Below are 19497 nucleotides of genomic sequence, written 5' to 3' on the forward strand. Positions count from 1 at the left end.
GGATGTTTTTCAGCGGCAGGGACTGGGAGACTAGTCAGGATCGAGGGAAAGATGAATTGAGCAAAGTACAGAGAGATCCTTGATGAAACCTGCTCCAGAGCACTCAGGACCTCAGACTGGGGCAAAGGTTCACATTCCAACAGGACAACAACCCTAAGCACACAGCCAAGACAATGCAGGAGTGTCTTCGGGACAAGTCTCTGAATGTCCTTGAGTGGCCCAGCCAGAGCCCGGACTTGAATCCGATCGAACATCTCTAGAGAGACCTGAAAATAGCTGTACAGCGACGCTCCCCATCCAACCTGACTTAAGCTTGAGAGGATCTGCAGAGAACAATGGGAGAAGCTCCCCAAATACAGGTGTGCCAAGCTTGTAGCGTCATACCCAAGAAAACTTCAGGCTGTAATCGCTGCCAAAGGTGCTTCAACAAAGTACTGAGTAAAGGGTCTGAATACTTTTATTTTAATACATTTTTTATTTTATAAATTTGCTAATTTAAAAAATATATATTTTGCTTTGTCATTATGGGGTATTGTGTGTAGATTTTTTTTCAAACTATTTTAGAATAAGGCTGTAAATGGAAAAAGTGTTGCACTGTATTTATATTCTGGCTCATCCTAATATTTACATTTTAATTAATTCCATTATTTTACTTTTTAGATTTGCTTGTATTGTTAGATATTACTGCATCGTTGGAGCAAGGAACATCATCATTTCGCTACACCCGCAATAACATCTGCTAAATATGTGTATGTGATCAATAACATTTTATTTGATTCACTACCATCTGTGCCATAAAGGTATAGACCTCAAGGCAAAGGCCATACTACACTCACATACAGAGAACATGTATTACAGCTTTGATGATGCTGGCAAAATATGACATTATACCAGCCATAATCATTAAACCAAATGCTTTCAGCCATCCATCTGTCAAATAAAATGTTGCGTGGTAAAAGTACGTCTCTGGGCCGGCTGAACAAGCCCGGAACTGTAGGCTACGTTTATGGGCGTGGTTCGTTGTTACGTTCTCGTGTTCAACATGGCGGCCCCCATAGATTTAGAGCTGAAGAAGGTAAATCATTTAATCCTCTTTTCATTCTTTCTATCAAATACAATGGTCGAATAAGTCAAGTGTAACGGGGACATGATTCAACAGTTTAAAAAAATGATGTATGTGTTATTTATAACAAAGCGTTAAGAGGTGATTGAGTCATGCTGCATGGCTTGTGCGCTAACGTTAGCTTGCTAGCCAACGTCAGTTTCTGAATTCATGCGCTGTCAGTTAGCTAGCTCGTGGCAGTTGTTAGCTATCTAGCAACAGTGTGTAGATACTAGCTAGATGAAAGATTTGACACGATTAGTCATCACTTACATTTTCATCAGCCAATATTAGACCTAGCTAGTCAAACAAAACTAAAACAAGTCAAAGCACAAGGCTGTTATAGCTAGCCTGCTAACTAACGCTAGCTGTAATAAGCAGAGATGGTTCCTCAGTGATAGGACAATGGGATCATTTTGACCAGACCTAGGTTCACTATTTGCTATCATTTCAAATACTTACTAAAACTATGCTAGTCTTGAGCTTGCCTGTTGCAACAGAACAGTCCTAAAAGTGCAAACCACACCCAAATCAAGCGATTTCAAATATGTCTTGTATAGAACTCAGGTCTGATTATTGATGTTTGAAATAATGCTGTCTTATTTGTTCATGCAGGCCTTTGCAGAGCTGCAATCGAAAATGATTGACACACAACAAAAGGCGAAACTGGCAGATCTTCAGATCGACCAGCTCACTCGCATGAAAAAACATGCCAACCTGACACATGCAGAAATAAAAACCCTACCAGACAACACCCGCATGTATGAAGGAGTAGGACGCATGTGAGTAGTATTCTCTGGCTGTTTACTGTTGGATTTCACTAATAGAACACTTCCCATGAAGAAACAGGTAATCCTTATGTATGTATTCATGTAGCCTATATATGAATTATAACATATATATATATATATATATATATATATATATATATATATATATATATATATAACATTTCTCATAAGTAGTTATAAATAGTTATGAGTAACGGCATTAAATCTTATATATTTTTTATTGTTATAATGGGGGCCCCCCTTTCAGCATTGGGGAACATCCTGCCAACCCCTTGCATGCACTCACCATGTCTATTTCAATGGGGACAAGCACTGTTTATGTCACAAACTGTTCAAATCACTCTTGATGGGGGAGAGAATTTTGCAGGTTAAATGCTGATTTCCTTAAATTCTACACATTTTGGGGTGCAAAGAACATTTTGCAGTTTTAAAACATATTTTCTTGCAATTCTAGGGGGCAAGCCCCACAGTTTGGGAACCACTGTTGTAGATTACTATTCATCTTGTCATATACTCTAATGCAGGGGTTCCCAAACTTTTTTGCCCACAACCCCATTTTGATATCTGAAAATTCTTGCGACCCCAGCTAGGGCTGTGGCGGGCATGAAGTTGTCAGCTAGTTATTGTCATGCAAAAGACCGCCGTCATGCTAAATATACACCATCACCATAAATCCATGATTTATTTTAGTCAGTTCTAAAGAAACATGATATGAAGAAAATGTATTTCAGAAGAACAGAATGAGTTTTTTATATATATATATATATATATATATATATATATATATATATATATATATATATATATATATATATATATATATTTTACATTTATTTAACTAGGCAAGTCAGTTATGAACAAAGTCGGATGACGCTGGGCCAATTGTGTGCCGCCCTATGGGACTCCCAATCACGGCCGGTTGTGATACAGCCTGGATTCGAACCAGGGTGTCTGTAGTGACACATCTAGTACTGAGGTGCAGTACCTTAGACCGCTGCACCACTCGGGAGCCCAATGTTATGTTAGTTATCTGGCTATGCTCATTGCCATAGGTTGTAGGCTTGTTCATTTAGCTGACAAGATATTCTTATAAGTCCTGTGCCATTATTTTATATTATGATTTTATAGTAAGAAGAATATAATTGAACTTAGCTGAATGAAATAGAAAGGATATTTTTACCATTATGGAGCGAGTGCGCTTGTGCGAAGTGAGCGTAAAAGGGATCATTTCAAACAGGTCCTATATGCTAGATTTTGTTATTTGGGAACTTTAGTTGTGAATGATACCAACCTTAGAATGTCTTTGAAATCAAAACATACTTTTGGTCACGTAGTGTATGTGAACACCTGCTCGTCGAACATCTTATTCCAAAATCATGGGATTTAATATGGAGTTGGTCCCCCCTTTGCTGTTATAACAGCCTCCACTCTTCTGGGAAGGCTTTCTACTAGATGTTGGAACATTGCTGCGGGGACTTGCTTCCATTCAGCCGCGAACATTAGTGAGGTCGGGCACTGATGTTGGGTGATTAGGCCTGGCTCGCAGTCGGCATTCCAATCAATCCCAAAGGTATTCGGTGGGGTTGAGGTCAGGGCTCTGTGCAGACCAGTCAAGTTCTTCCACACCGATCTGGACAAACCATTTCTCTATGGACCTCGTGTTGTGCACGGGGGCATTGTCATGCTGAAACAGGAAAGTTGGAAGCACAGAATCGTCTTGAATGTCATTGTATGCGTTGGATAATAATAGTTGATGCAAACTAGGCATCTAAGGTTTTTCCAGCAGGACAATGCTCCATGCCACACAGCCAGGTCAATCAAGGTGTGTATGGAGGACCGCTAGATCAAGACCCTGTCATGGCCAGCCCAATCTCCAGACCTGAACCCCATTGAAAACCTCTGGAATGTGATCAAGAGGAAGATGGATGGTCACAAGCCATCAAACAAAGCCAAGCTGCTTGAATTTTTGCACCAGGAGTGGCATGAAGTCATCCAACATCAATGTGAAAGACTGGTGGAGAGCATGCCAAGACGCATGAAAGCTGTGATTGAAAATTAGGGTTATTCCACCAAATATTGATTTCTGAACTCTTCCAAAGTTCAAACATTAGTATTGTGTTTAAAAATGAATATGAACTTATTTTCTTTGCATTATTTGAGGTATGACAACACTGCATCATTTTTGTTATTTTGACCAGTTGTCATTTTCTGCAAATAAATGCTCTAAATGACCATATTTGGAATTTGGGAGAAATGTTGCCAGTAGTTTATAGAATAAAACAGAAATGTACATTTTACCCAAACACATACCTATAAATAGTAAAACTAGAGAAACTGATCATTTTGCAGAGGTCTCTTAATTTTTTCTGGAGCTGTAAATTCTGAGTTATCCATGTCAATGCTTAAATCACATTAGATTACAATTTTTTTGGGGGGGGTCTTGAAGAAAACAAAAAATAAATGTGTGTGTGTAATTCCCCTTTAATTGTGCATCTAGCGAATGAGAAATGTGCCGGTTCAGCAATGGTTCTGTACGGCTGCTGCTCATTTCATGTCAGTTAGCAAATAACATCGTAGATACAAATGATATACTTACTCATGATTTACTTCTGCCAGGTAAGCCTACTTTGCACTTAACATTTAATTGAAAAGGTTTTGGGGAAAGTGTTTCTGTTAATCCACAGACGGTTATCACATGAACTGGCTACACACAGAGTGATAGAGAAACGCATGCACCACACACAGGCTATATTGCTGGAAATGAATTGGCAGATATTGTGTTATGTTTGGCTTTTTACGCCAATAGTGTTTAACCAGGAGTGTGATAATGTCAATGCAGCGTTGATTAGATACTAGCTGGGAGCTTGTGGTGTCTGATACTCGTGAGATTTGTTTATGACAGTTTGCAGTAGAAAACATGAAATATTGCATGTACTTTCTGAGTTGTTTGGCGAGCTACTTGCTTGCGATCGACCTGTTGGAGACCCCTGATCTATTCTAAGAGTCCGTCATTGAAGCAAACCAGACCCTAGTCTCTGCAGTTGTCTAGGGTTGGGTTTTTGAGACACCTCACACGCTGACTTCATGCTCTCCTCTCTGTCTCTCGCTCTCTCAGGTTCATCTTGCAGTCTAAAGAAGATATCAACACACAGTTGACTTACAAACAGAAGACAGCAGATGAGAAAATTAAGGAGCTTGAGGTATGCATTAATATTGACACAGATTTTATTATATTTTTTAATTTAACTAGGCAAGTCAGTTAAGAACAAATTCTTATTTACAATGACGGCCTAGGAGCAGTGGGTTAACTGCCTTGTTCAGGGGCAGAACAACAGACTCTTACCTTGTCAGCTCGGTGATTTGATCCACGAACCTTTCGGTTACTGGCCCAACGCTCTAACCACTAGGCCACCTGCCGCCTTTTGTGTGCACATAGATCCAGACACTTTTGAATATTTCAAAGGTTCAGTCCTCGATATCTCTCCCACTTAGCTTAAGACTTCCTGTAGATCAGTGTTGGGATCAATTCACTTTTACATTTCCTCGGTTAAAGAAGTGAATTGAAATGCGACTCTTGAATTTCCAGTCACTTTCTGAATTGATCCAAACCCTACTGTAGAAAACCAGTTCTTGCATTCCTTCCACAGCCGCTCTTTTTTAAAATCAGAAACGGATGTTTGTTTTCTCTTTGAACTCTCCAATATAGCCTGTAGCATTTTCTGTTCCATGTATGCTATTCATATTTGAGACCAAATGAATGATGGCTTAAGGGCATTTTTATATCGGGTTGAAACAGATATCTGAAAAAAACGGGCATCTCATGCTTGCCAAATACAAATGGTGCAAATAACATATTATTCACTTCTAAAATATACAAATGTGTTCTTCCATTATGAAGTCGGTGGCTGTGTGAATGGCCCTGTGTCTATTTTAAGCAACTTAACAGTGGCACTGGGTTATTAGGCCATGACGGAAGTGACTGAGATGACCACCTCTTTAGCGCAGCAAGCATGGAGTTCTCTCCCCCTATGTGTTTAGATATAGAAAGTGACAGAGAGACATAAACACTCCCACAACCTTTCTGTAGCATCTTTAAGTGGAACTCCAAGAGCTGTTCCTTACTCAAGTTTTAGCAGACACAAAAAGCTTTTCCTGGGTGTTGAGTTGGGGTTTCACTCCTATTTCTCTACTTCTGAAGTATGTAGAAATGCAAATAACATGGAGTTTATTACCCCAACAACTAGTGTCAAAGACCTTTGATTGAACCTGTGGTGTGAGATGTATCATGTCAGAATGACTTTCCAGCCTGACCTGTCAAGAACATGGCCTATGGGGACAACTCCCATACACCACCCTGTACCGTAGGAAATATTGGTCACAAAGAATGCCGCCCGCTGGATTTTTTTTAAATTTTAAACTAATGTTTCTCACTGTGGTCTTTTGTCTGCAATCGATCAGAAGAGCAGTTCCTAGTTTCGTCCTTGTGGAAACAAGCATTGGGTTCAGTGGGATTTCCCTTTTGTTATATCAATCAGCAGTTGGTTTGAATCAATAGGCACCTTTCCACTCTTCAATGTAACATAAGTGCAAAGTTGAATATAACTGTATATTTCAGGGAAGGGATGTTGTCAGGTGCTCCATTGGGCCTTGGGTATCAAAGGGAGCTACTGCGTTTGTGTTCTATGCAAACAAAGGGAAGTCTAACTTCTGTGGTGACCTGGGTGGTCCTGCTTGAAACAATTGAGCCTGTCTACCAAAACAGAAATGTTTTGGTACGCTTCCCCAGATTTGTGCTTCGACACAATCCTGTCTCGGAGCTATATGTACAATTAGTTCGACCTCATGGCTTGGTTTTTGCTCTGACATGCACTGTCAACCGTGGGACCTTATATAGACAGGTGTGTGCCTTTCCAAATCATGTCCAATCAAGTTGTAGAAACATCGAGGATGATCAATGGAAACAGGATGCACCTGAGCTCAATTTTGCGTGTCATAGCGAAGCGTCTGAATACTTATGTAAATAAGGTATTTCATTTAAAAAAAATTTTTTTACCTTTGCAAACATTTCTAAAAATCTATTTTTGCTTTGCCATTATTGGATACTATGTGTAGATTGATGGGAAATTGTATATCATTTAATCCATTTTAGAATAAGGTTGTAATGCAACAAAATCGGAAAAAGTCAACCGGTCTGAATACTTTCCGAATGCACTGTATTTAGGCTTGCCATGACAAAGGGTTTAAATACTTATTGACTCGAGACATTTCAGCTTTTCGTTTTTAATTCATTTGTAAGCATGTGAATACTTTCTGAAAGTATGGTTTCTGGCCCTGGGTCTTCGATTGTCTGGGTCTGAATGTGGCCTTCTCCAGGGGTGGGGCGTAATCCCAGACAAGCCCATGACATCACCCTGGTCAACTCTGTGGCTCTGGAGTGACGCCCAGGGTTTCCCTCTTATGGGACAGGATTGTGGTCATAGCCTCACTCACTCGCAATAGAACTGGCATTTCAAACAGATGTTATTTTCCTTTTTTGCCAACTAACGCCTTCCAGCCATTTTCTGTTTCATTAGTTTGTGCTGTTTCCCATGGTTACTGTGTGGCTAGTGCTACAAAAACACATTGCTTTGTTGTCAGCTGAAAGACTGCAAATAGCAGACCACATTTATGTTTTTGAACTTTTGGAGAATCTTCTTCGTTCTATATGTGGTGGGTTTGTTGCCAAAAACAAGACTACTCTCTGTTTGTAAAGGCTAACTGCTTCCCACCATCAGTGAATGACCCCTAACTCAGACCCTGAGTCACTTTACTCTTTGGATTGTCATTTCATTTTTTTCACACCTGTGTACAGAGACCAATTTTAGTATTTTTTTTTATCATTTAAATGTTTTATTTTAACCTTTTATTTAACTAGGCAAGTCAGTTAAGAACAAATTCTTATTTACGATGACGGCCTACACCGGCCAACGCTGGGCCAATTGTTCGCTGCCCTATGGGACTCCCAATCACGGCCGGTTGTGATACAGCCTGGATTCGAACCACTATCTTAGACCGCTGCGCCACTCGGGAGCCCAGGATTGCCACCAATGGACCCACTCGCACTGTATTTAGATCCAGCCTGGAAGTTATCTCGTGTCCGTGCATGAATTCATCTCGGAGGGGTTCCACTGGTAAGTTATGAGGTTACATGATTCATCAGTATCCCAGTGGGCCTGCTTCCCCTCTTGATCCCCAGGTATGTGTGATGACTGCAGAAACAATGACGTTAATGAGGCACTGCTTTGGCCACTGTACAGACTGTCATTGTACTTAGTCTGTGATGACATGTCTTTTAAACAACTGTCAGCGCCCTGTGTTATAGTTATTCACTTTTTCAACGGGTTATTAAGGGGTGATTATATATTATTATTACCCCAGGGGTTTGGGAGGATGGGGAGATGTTGGTTGCATAGCCATTTAACACTTCAACCAAGCAGCAACCTCATGTTGTTCAAAGAACCAATGTGATTTGCATCCACATGTGAAATGGAAACGTTTTGTTTTGGGGTCGTTCCATTTGATTTCGATCACTTTTTGACCGCACCCATTTTGATTTGAACGATAATGTCCGTACATATTTGCACATGGTAGAAGTGGTCAGAAAGTAACTTTTTAGACCTGAATGCCAAAACATTTAGGAGATAGAGGGGCTCAAAGTTGACACGTTTTGCATACCCTACCATCCATTTCTTCATCACTGGAAAAGACAAACTGTTGAGTTTTATATAATTTAAAAGCTTAGTGTTAGCAAACTATTGTATAGTTTCTTGAAAACAATTAGTTAATAACATTTTTTTCTTTTTCTTAAACCTTCGTCATTTATTTTCATTTACGCATATGTTGTAGCTTAGACCTTATTTTACATCATCTGAGGTGTTTGTTTTGCCCGCCACCGGTTGAGACACAACATGCTCTTGAATACAGGGTGGGTGCCATGTTTTGGCTGATAAATGTATTAAAATGGGAATGAAATAGAAATTAACTGGCAACACGTAGATGGTTGGAGGTCCACACATCAGAGAATGTTGACTTGAACGAGAATATCAGTTTTAAATTCTACTGTCAATCATCCATAGGAAACCTATTGAAATCATAAAAACATCGATAGTAGAACAGACATTCAATGGTGGGTGGACCAGTGGCAATCTTTGTGGAACTAATTGGAAGTTTCGTTTTCAATGATGTGCCAGCTAAATTGCAGTGGTCTGAAGGGATATGTCCATTGTATGAATTCTATTTCTACGATTTGAAATGACACCCAGTCTGTATTTAGTCTGTACTCAACCAATGGCAGGCACAACACAAACACCTCGGATAATGTAAAACAGGGTCTAATTAAAGGTAAAAAAAAAAGACTGTTTTTACACCCATGTTTGTAAGCTTTTAAATTATATAAAACTACTTTTACCATTTTTTTATTTTACCTTTATTTAACTAGGCAAGTCAGTTAAGAACAAATTCTTATTTTCAATGACGGCCTAGGAACAGTGGGTTAAACTGCCAGTTCAGGGGCAGAACGACAGACCTTGTCAGCTCGGGGATTTGAACTTGCAACCTTTTGGTTACTAGTCCAACACTCTAACCACTCAAATCAAAAGGGGTGCCATCAAAAAGTGATTGAAATCAAATAAACACCTTTAGGTGAACACCTTTAGGTGTTTACAGCGCCTTCGGAAAGTATTCATACCCTTTGACCTATTCCACATTTTGTTGTTAATAGCCTGAATTAAAAATGTTAATAAAAAAATTGGGTCTATTTATTTTTACCCCTTTTTCTCCCCAATTTCGTGGTATCCAATTGGTAGTTAGTCTTGTCTCATCGCTGCAACTCCCGTACGGACTCGGGAGAGGCGAATTCCGAGAGCCGTGCGTCCTCCGAAACAAAACCCCACCAAGCCGCACTGCTTCTTGACACAATGCCCGCTTAACCCGGAAGCCAGCCGCACCAATGTGTCGGAGGAAACATCGTACACCTGGCGACCGTGTCACACCTTTGGTGGCGATTACAGCTTTGAGTCAACTTGGGTATGTCTTTATCAGCTTTGCACATCTGGATTTGGGGATTTTCTCCCATTCTTCCTTGCAGATTTTCTCAAGCTCTGTTAAGCAATCAAGTCTTTCCACAGATTTTCAGTAAACCTAAGGAGAAATAGTACTGCCAATAAAATAACAATAACGAGACTGCATACAAGGGGTACCGGTACCGAGTCAATGTGCAGGGATACGGGTCAGTTGATGTAATTGAGGTAATATGTACATGTAGGTAGGGGGTATAGTGACTGCATAGATAATAAACAGAGTAGCAACGTGTGTGAAGGAACCTGTGTGGCAACAATATGTGTGTGTGTTGGAGTGTCAGTATGTGTGAGTGTGTGGTTAGAATCCAGTGAGTGTCCATCGAGTCAGTACAATACATAATAATACAATTAGGGGTACTTGGGAACGTAAAACTTCACCCCAGCATGTCATTTGCACTCTGTAGCAGGTTCTCATCAAGGATTTGCCTGTGTTTGGCTCCGTTCATTGTTCCCTCTATCCTTATTAGTCTCCCAGTCCCTGCCGATGAAAAGCATATTTATATTCTTCCTCAGCTTTATGCCTCATCACAATTATATCTCGGAGATCTACAGACAGTTCCTTGGCAAAGTTTCTGCTCTGACATGCACTGTCAACTGTGGGACCTTATAGACAGGTGTATTTCTTTCTAAATAATTTCCAAACAATTTAATTGGCCACAGGTGGACTCCAAGTTATAGTGACATTTCAAGGATGATCAAAGGAAATTGGATGCGCCTGAGCTCAATTTTGAGTTTCATAGAAAAGGGGTGTGAATACTTATGTAAATGATATCAAATAAAAAAGTATTTGTCACATGCGCCGAATACAACAGGTGTAGACCTTACTGAGAAATGCTTACTTACAAGCCCTTAACCAGATCAAGAAATGGAGTTAAGAAATAACGAGGGTATGTACAGTGGGTACCGGTACCGAGTCAATGTGCAGGGGTACAGGTTACTCGAGGAAATTTGTACATGTAGGTAGGGGTAAAGTGACTATGCATAGATAATAAACAGTGAGTAGCAGCAGCGTAAAAAAATGGGGGGGGCAGCAATGTGAATAGTCCGTGGCCATTTGATTGTTCATCAGTCTTATGGCTTGAAGGAGCCTTTTGGAGCTGGACTTGGCGCTCTGGTACCGCTTGCCGTGCGGTAGCATAGAGAACAGTCTATGACTTGAGTGACTGGAGTCTTTGACAACTTTTTGGGCCTTCCTCAGACATCGCCTAGTATATAGGTCCTTGATGGCAGGAAGCTTGGTCCCAGTGATGTACTGGGCTGTACGCAGTACCTTCTGTTGCGCCTTGCGGTCGGATGCCATGCAGTTGCCATACCAGGCAGTGATGCAATCGGTCAGGATGCTCTCGATGGTGCAGCTGTAGAACTTTTTGGGGATCTGGGGACCCATGCCAAATCTTTTCAGTCTCCTTAGGGGAAAAGGTGTTGTCGTGCCCTCTTCACCACTAAATTGGTGTGTTTGGACTGATAGTTTGTTGGTGATGTGGACACCAAGAAACTTAACTCTTGACCCGCTCCACTTCAGCCCCGTTGATGTTAATGGGGACCTGTATGGCCCTCCTTTTCCTGTAGTCCACGATCAGCTCCTTTTGTCTTGCTCATATTGAGGGAGAGGTTGTTGTCCTGGCCTCTGACCACCTCCCTATGGGCTGTATCATCATTGTTGGTGATCTGACCTACCACCGTTGTCATCAGCAAACTTAATGATGGTGTTGGAGTCATGCTTGGCAAGGCAGTCGTGGGTGAACAGGGAGTATAGAAGGGGACTAAGCACGCACCCCTGAGGGGCCCCCGTGTTGAGGATCAGCATGTCAGATGTGTTGCTGCCTACCCTTACCACCTCTGTCAGGAAGCCCAGGATCCAGTTGTAGAGGGTGTTTAGTCCCAGAGTCCTAAGCTTAGTGATGAGCTTTGAGGGCACTATGGTGTTGAACGCTGAGCTGTAGTCAATGAACAGCATTCTCACAAAGGTGTGAAAGGGCAGGTGTGAAAGGGCAGAGTGGAGTGCGATTTGACATTGCGTCATCTGTGGATATGTTGGGGCAAAGCACTTCATGGCTACAGACGTGAGTGCTACGAGGCGGTAGTCATTTAGGCAGGTTACCTTCACTTTCTTGGGCACAGGGACTATGGTGGTCTGCTTGAAACATGTAGGTATTACAGACTTGGCCAGGGACAGGTTGAAAATGTCAGTGAAGACACTTCCCAGTTGGTCCGTGCGTGCTTTGAGTACACGTCCTGGTAATAAGTCTGGCCCCGCAGCTTTGTGAATGTGGACCTGTTTAAAGGTCTTGCTCACATCGGCCATGGTGAGCGTTATCGCACAGTCGTCCGGAACAGCTGGTCCTCTCATTCATGCTTCAGTGTTGCTTGCCTCGAGCGAGCATAAAAGGCATTAGCTCGTCTGGTAGACTTACGTCACTGGGCAGCTCTCGGCTGTGTTTCCCTTTGTAGTCTGTAATAGTTTGCAATCCCTGCCACTTCCGACGAGCGTCAGTACCAGTGTAGTAGGATTCAATCTTAGTCCTGTATTGATGCTTTGCCTGTTTTTATGATTCATCTGAGGACATAGCGGGATTTCCTATAAGCGTCCGGATTAGTGTCCAGCTCCTTGAAGCGGCAGCTCTAGCCTTTAGCTCGGTTCGGATGTTGCCTGTAGTCCATGGCTTCTGGTTGGGATATGTACCTACGGTCACTGTGGGGACGACGTCGTCGATGCACTCATTGATGAAGCCGGTGATTGAGGTGGTATACTCCTCAATGCCATTGGATGAATCCCGGAAACATTCCAGTCCTGTAGCGTAGCATCCCCGTCATCTGACCACTTCCGTATTGAGTGAGTCACTGGTACTTCCTTCTTTAGTTTTGTTATGGTCAGATTTGCCAAATGAAGGGCAAGGGAGAGCTTTGTACGTGTCTGTGTGTGGAGTAAAGGTGGTGTAAAAATGTTTTGCCCCCTCTGGTTGCACATTTAACATGCTGGTAGAAATTAGGTTAAATGGATTTAAGTTTGCCTGCATTAAAGTCCCTGGCCACCAGGAGCGCCTCTTTTGGATGAGCATTTTCTTGTTTGCTTTTGGCCTTATACAGCTCGTTGAGAGCGGTCCTAGTGCCAGCATCGGTTTGTTGGGTTAAATAGACGACTACGAATAATATAGATGAGAATATAGATGGTCAGTTTATCATGAAGCACTCAGCCTCAGGCGAGCAATACCTCGACACTTCTTTAATATTAGACATTGCACACCAGTTGTTATTGACAAATAGACACGCACCCCTGCCCCTCGTCTTACCAGACGTAGCTGCTCTGTCCTGCTAATGCACGGAAAATCCAGCCAGCTCTATATTATCCGTGTCGTCGTTCAGCCACGACTCGGTGAAACATAAAATATTACAGTTTTTAATTTCCCGTTGGTAGGATAGTCTTGATCGCAGATCATCCAGTTCAGTTTCCAGCGATTGCACGTTGGCCAATAGGATGAATGGTAGTGGCAGTTTACCCAATCGCCAACAAATTCTCATAAGGCACCCCGATCTCCGCCCCCTGTATCTCCGTCTTTTCTTTAGGCGAATTATAGGGATTTGGGCATGGTCTCATGAAAAAAAAATATATTACATATATTTCATTTTTAATCAATTTGCAAAAATTTCAAAAAATGTTGTTACTTTTTCATTATGTGGAATTGGGCGAGAGAACAAGTCTATTTAATCCAGTTTGAATTCAGGCTGAAACACAACCAAATGTTAAATAGGTCAAGGGGTATGAATACTTTCTTAAGGCACAGTAAATAGGACTATGAGTCATCAGTAAATGTCAAGTAATCATTGGCAGAATTGTTCTGTTGACATTTGTTAGAAACTTCGATGACATCAAGCGTGCATCATTATTAGTTCAGAATAGGCTTCCTCTGCATCTGATGCAGGAACTCAACATGACAACGGGTCTATTTGTTGTTCTGTCTGTGTGCAGTCTTTCTACCTCATCATTGTTGCCCTGGCTGAAGTCCTCAGAGCTGGTCATCGCATACATGAGAGCATCCATGCACTGTACAACAAGACTCACTGACCTGACTGCCACCCACCCACATAAATGCAAGAGGACCAGCATTGATTCCATAAGCTCAACATTAGATGAGGTTATATTGACTCCATGACACTGCCTGTTTGAGGTCAATAGGGCATCCCTAACGATTCTTGTTTAATGGGATGGCCCCTTGGGCTTCGTCACTCGGCTACGTTCGTTTTTGACCGTAACATAAATATGTGAATAAACAAAAGGCTCAACATTTCCTGCATTCCACACTGGTGACAGGGCACATATTTTGCCTTAGATATGGGTCTTAACATGTTTTGACAAGGAAAATTATACACACCACAGTGCATTCGGAAAGTATTCAGACCCCTCAACTTTTTCCATATTTTGTTACAGCCTTATTCAAAAATTGATTAAATATATTTTTTTTCTATCATCAATATACAAAATACCCCATAATGACAAAGCAAAAATGTTGGAGTGTCCCCCATTCTTCTCTGCAGATGCTCTCAAGCTCTGTCAGGTTGGATGGGGAGCATCACTGCACAGTTATTTTCAGGTCTCTCCAGAGATGTTTGATACACAAGCCTAAGATTACCATGCACAATCCCAAGCGTCGGCTGGAGTGGTGTAAAGCTCGCTGCCATTGGACTCTGGAACAGTGGAAACGTCCTTTAGAGTGATGAATCACGCTTCATCATCTGGTAGTCCGACAGACAAATCTGGGTTTGGCGGATGCCAGGAGAACACTACATGCCCCAATGCATAGTGCCAACTGTAAAGTTTGGTGGAGGAGGGATAATGGTCTAGGGTTGTTTTTCATGGTTCAGGCACCTTAGTTCGGGTGAAGGGAATTACCTGGATGTCTGCATAAATTGGTCATCAAATTTTATCTGATCTTCATCTAAGTCTCAACAATAGACAAACAGTGTGCTTAAACTAATAACACACATTGTTGTATTTTTCTTGTCTATATTGAATAAATAATTTAAAAACTCACAGTATAGGTTGGAAAAGGCTAATGGCTAATCCAAAAGTTGATTGGAGTAAGGAGTCAGCTAACCTGGAGTCCAATCAATGAGACAAGATTAGAGATGTTGGTTAGAGCTGCCTTGCCCTATAAAAAACACTCACAAAATTTGAGTTTGCTAATCAGAAAAAGCATTGCTTTATGTGAACCATGCCTCGAACAAAAGAGATCTCAGAAGACCTAAGATTAAGAATTGTTGACTTGCATAAAGCTGGAAAGAGTTACAAAAGTATTTCTAAAAGCCTTGATGTTCATGAGTCCACGGTAAGACAAATTTTCAATAAATGGAGAAAGTTCAGCACAGTTGCTACTCTCCCTAGGGGTGGCCGTCCTGAAAAGATGACTGCAAGAGCACAGTGCAGAATGCTCAATGAGGTTAAGAAGAATCCTAGTGTCAGCTAAAGACAAAAAAAATCTCTGGAACATGCTAAACATCTCTGTCTACGATACGTAAAACACAAAACAAGAATGGTGTTCATGGGAGGACACCACGGAAGAAGCCACTGCTGTCCAAAAAAAACATTGCTGCACGTCTGAAGTGTGCATAAGTGCACGTGTATGTTCAACAGGACTACTGGCAAAATACTCTGTGGACAGATTTAACTGAAGTTCAGTTGTTTGGAAGGAACACTGTGTGGAGAAAAAAAGGCACAGCACATCATCAAAACCTCATCCCAACTGTAAAGTATGGTGGAGTGAGCATCATGGTTTGGGGCTGCTTCAGGGCCTGGACAGCTTGCTATCATCGACGGAAAAAATGAATTCCCAAGTTTATCAAAACATTTGCAGGAGAATGTAAGGCTATCTGTCTGCCAATTGAAGCTCAACAGAAGTTGTGTGATGCAACAGGACAACGACCGAAAACACAGAAGTAAATCAACAACAGAATGGCTTCAACAGAAGAAAATATGCCTTCTGGAGTGGCCCAGTCAGAGTCCTGTCCTCAACTCGATTTGAGATGCTGTGGCATGACCTCAAAGAGAGCAGTTCACACCAGACATCCCAAGAATATTGCTAAACTGAAACAGTTTTGTAAAGAGGAATGGTCCAAAATGCCTCCTGACCGTTGTGCAGGACTGATCCGTAACTACAGGAAACATTTGGTTGAGGTTCTTGCTGCCAAACGAGGGTCAACCAGTTATTAAATCCAAGGGTTCACATACTTTTTACAACCTGTGCTGTGAATGTTTACATGGTGTGTTCAATAAAGACATGAAAATGTATAATTGTTTGTGTTTTATTAGTTTAAGCAGACCGTGTTTGTCTTGTTGTGACCTAGCTGAAGATCAGATCAAATTTTCTGACCAATTTATGCAGAAATCCAGGTATTTCCAACAGGTTAACATACTTTTTCTCACCACTGTACAATTACATTCTAGATGATTCTGTGCTTCCAACTTTGTAGCAACAGTTTGGGTGAAGGCCCTTTACTATTTCAGCATGACAATGCCCTGTGCACAAAGTGAGGTCCATACAGAAATGGTTTATCAAGATCGGTGTGGAAGAACTTGACTGGCCTGCACAGAGCCCCCACTTCAACCCCATCGAACACCTTTGGGATGAATTTGAACTCCCGACTGCGAGCCAGGCCTAATCGCCCAACGTCAGTGCCCGACCTCACTAATGCACTTGTGGCTGAATGGAAGCAAGTCCCCGCAGCAATGTTACAACATTTAGTGGAAAGCCTTCCCAGAAGAGTGGAGGCTGTTATAGCAGCAAAGGGTGGACCAACTCCACATCAATACCCATGATTTTGGAATGAGATGTTTGACGAGCATGTGTCCATATACTTTTGGTCATGTAGTGTACATCCCCCACTCCATTCTCTGTTATAGGCCCATATATTCTGTGGAGCAAGACTGACTCGGTAGTAATAGCAGTCTTTTTTTTATTATTACTTGACTGACTGTGGCCTATAAATTCATATTAACAGAAATGATGTGCCTGGTCTATAGCATTGAAGTGATCCTAAACTATCTGTGAAAGGTGCTGTAAGTCCCTTTTTATAGGCCACATTCTCCGACTCACTCACCAGGTGTCCTTGGCCTTTTCCCTACAGCATTTAGAACTTCATGTAGAGTAAATTTTCATTGAAACTGGCTCCAGGAGTGGATATTTGGATAGTTCTTTGTACAGAAAGGTTTAAATGGTATGCCCATCGATATCACTTACATTTCAGGAAATCCTATTTAGGTTATGTGTCTCTCTGTATGTAGGTATCTTTGTGTAGACATGTTCATGTATCAATTTCTTGTGTTCCCCAGTATTGTGAAGACATCTGCCATCTCCAGAAATGGAAAAAGGGAAAATATCCCTCTGAGGTCATGATGGGAAAATGAGTGGTTGACTGAATCTGTCCTTTGTCCTCTCTACAGCAAAAGAAGACGTACCTGGAGCGTACTGTGAAGGATGCTGAGGACAACATCAGAGAAATGCTCATGTCCAGGAGGGCCCAGTGAGATAGAAACACCAATACAAACGCACACTTTCGCTAATTTGTGACTTCCCTCTGATATAATTTGTGTATGTTATAATCGGCTACAGTAACCCTTAATAACTGACCGAGCAGGTGCTGTTGTCCACATGGAGTCTGAGGTTTTCTTGCTTCTGTGCCAGTGCTGTAACATCTGCCCTGTTACTTAAGTTATACAATCTGAAGGGACTGTGTCTTCACATTAAATGATCCACTTGGAAAGTGTCTTGCGATGTCATTTTAACTTCAGATTTTTTTTGTTTGTTACTGCTGCAGTTTGTTGATATGATAATTAAAATGGGTATTGAAACGAGAGGATTGTGCCTTGTGTTTATTTTAGAGGCTTATTGCACTTATTGGCTGCTGGTGTGACCGTTTAATCAGTCAAGGGTAGACTTATTTGATTCCTGTCTTCGCATGTGCACGATTGTTTGTTCCTTCCTATACGTCACTGGTTTCCTGTCAGGAGGTTTTGGGCTTCCTGATATCCTGTCTGCTCTCTCTCCATCTCTCTCTCTCCTTGAATTGTCCTCTTGCCCCCCCCCCCTCTGTCTTTGACATCACCACCCCACTCTGTATCACTGGTTGTGTGTCCGTCTGTCTGTTGGCGATGTTCTATAACAGAGTAAGAAGTCTCCACCCATAAAATACAGTTGAGGGCTTAATCATACTACACTTTGCTGTATCCATCGTCTTGCTGTGTCTTATCTTATTTATTCTAAAAGGTAAAATATCCCGTGATCTTGATTGGAATGTACAGTCGTGGCCAAAAGTTTTGAGAATGACAAATATTAATTTTCACAAAGTCTGCTGCCTCAGTTTGTATGATGGCAATTTGCATATACTCCAGAATGTTATGAAGAGTGTTCAGATGAATTTCAATTAATTGCAAAGTCCCTCTTTGCCATGCAAATGAACTGAATCCCCCCAAAACATTTCCAATGCATTTTAGCCCTGCCACAAAAAGACCAGCTGACATGTCAGTGATTCTCTCGTTAACACAGGTGTGAGTATTGACGAGGACAAGGCTGGAGATCACTCTGTCATGCTGATTGAGTTCGAATAACAGACTGGAAGCTTCAAAAGGAGGGTGGTGCTTGGAATCATTGTTCTTCCTCTGTCAACCATGGTTACCTGCAAGGAAACACGTGCCGTCATCATTACTTTGCACAAAAAGGGCTTCACAGGCAAGGATATTGCTGCCAGTGAGATTGCACCTAAATCAACCATTGATCGGATCATCAAGAACTTCAAGGAGAGCGGTTCAATTGTTGTGAAGAAGGCTTCAGGGTGCCCAAGAAAGTCCAGCAAGCGTCAGGACCGTCTCCTAAAGTTGATTCAGCTGTGGGATCGGGGCACCACCAGTACAGAGCTTGCTCAGGAATGGCAGCAGGCAGGTGTGAGTGCATCTGCACGAACAGTGAGGTGAAGACTTTTGGAGGATGGCCTGATGTCAAGAAGGGCAGCAAAGAAGCCACTTCTCTCCAGGAAAAACATCAGGGACAGACTAATATTATGCAAAAGGTACAGGGATTGGACTGCTGAGGACTGGGTTAAAGTCACTTTCTGTGATGAATCCCCTTTCCGATTGTTTGAGGCATCCGGAAGAAAGCTTGTCCGGAGAAGACAAGGTGAGCGTTATCATCAGTCCTGTGTCATGCCAACAGTAAAGCATCCTGAGACCATTCATGTGTGGGGTTGCCTCTCAGCCAAGAGAGTGGGCTCACTCACAATTTTGCCTAAGAACACAGCCATGAAAAAAGAATGGTACCAACACATCCTCCGAGAGCAACTTCTCCCAACCATCCAGGAACAGTTTGGTGATGAACAATGCCTTTTCCAGCATGATGGAGCACCTTGCCATAAGGAAAAAGTGATAACTAAGTGGCTCGGTGAACAAAACATCGATATTTTGGGTCCATGGCCAGGAAACTCCCCAGACCTTAATCCCATT

The 19497-nt window shown here is 41.9% G+C and overlaps 1 protein-coding gene across 1 annotated transcript; it reads left to right on the plus strand.

Moving 5' to 3' along the window:
* Nucleotides 1–979: 979 nt before the first annotated feature.
* On the plus strand, nt 980–17856 carry pfdn1 (prefoldin subunit 1). The gene is made up of 4 exons (XM_029690372.1): nt 980–1075; nt 1718–1884; nt 5009–5093; nt 17446–17856. The coding sequence occupies exons 1-4, from the start codon at nt 1007–1009 to the stop codon at nt 17527–17529; spliced, it is 405 nt and encodes a 134-aa protein (XP_029546232.1). The 5' UTR covers nt 980–1006; the 3' UTR covers nt 17530–17856.
* Nucleotides 17857–19497: the final 1641 nt, after the last annotated feature.

This window comes from Salmo trutta, chromosome 15 (assembly GCF_901001165.1).
Source record: "Salmo trutta chromosome 15, fSalTru1.1, whole genome shotgun sequence".
NCBI lineage: Eukaryota > Metazoa > Chordata > Actinopteri > Salmoniformes > Salmonidae > Salmo > Salmo trutta.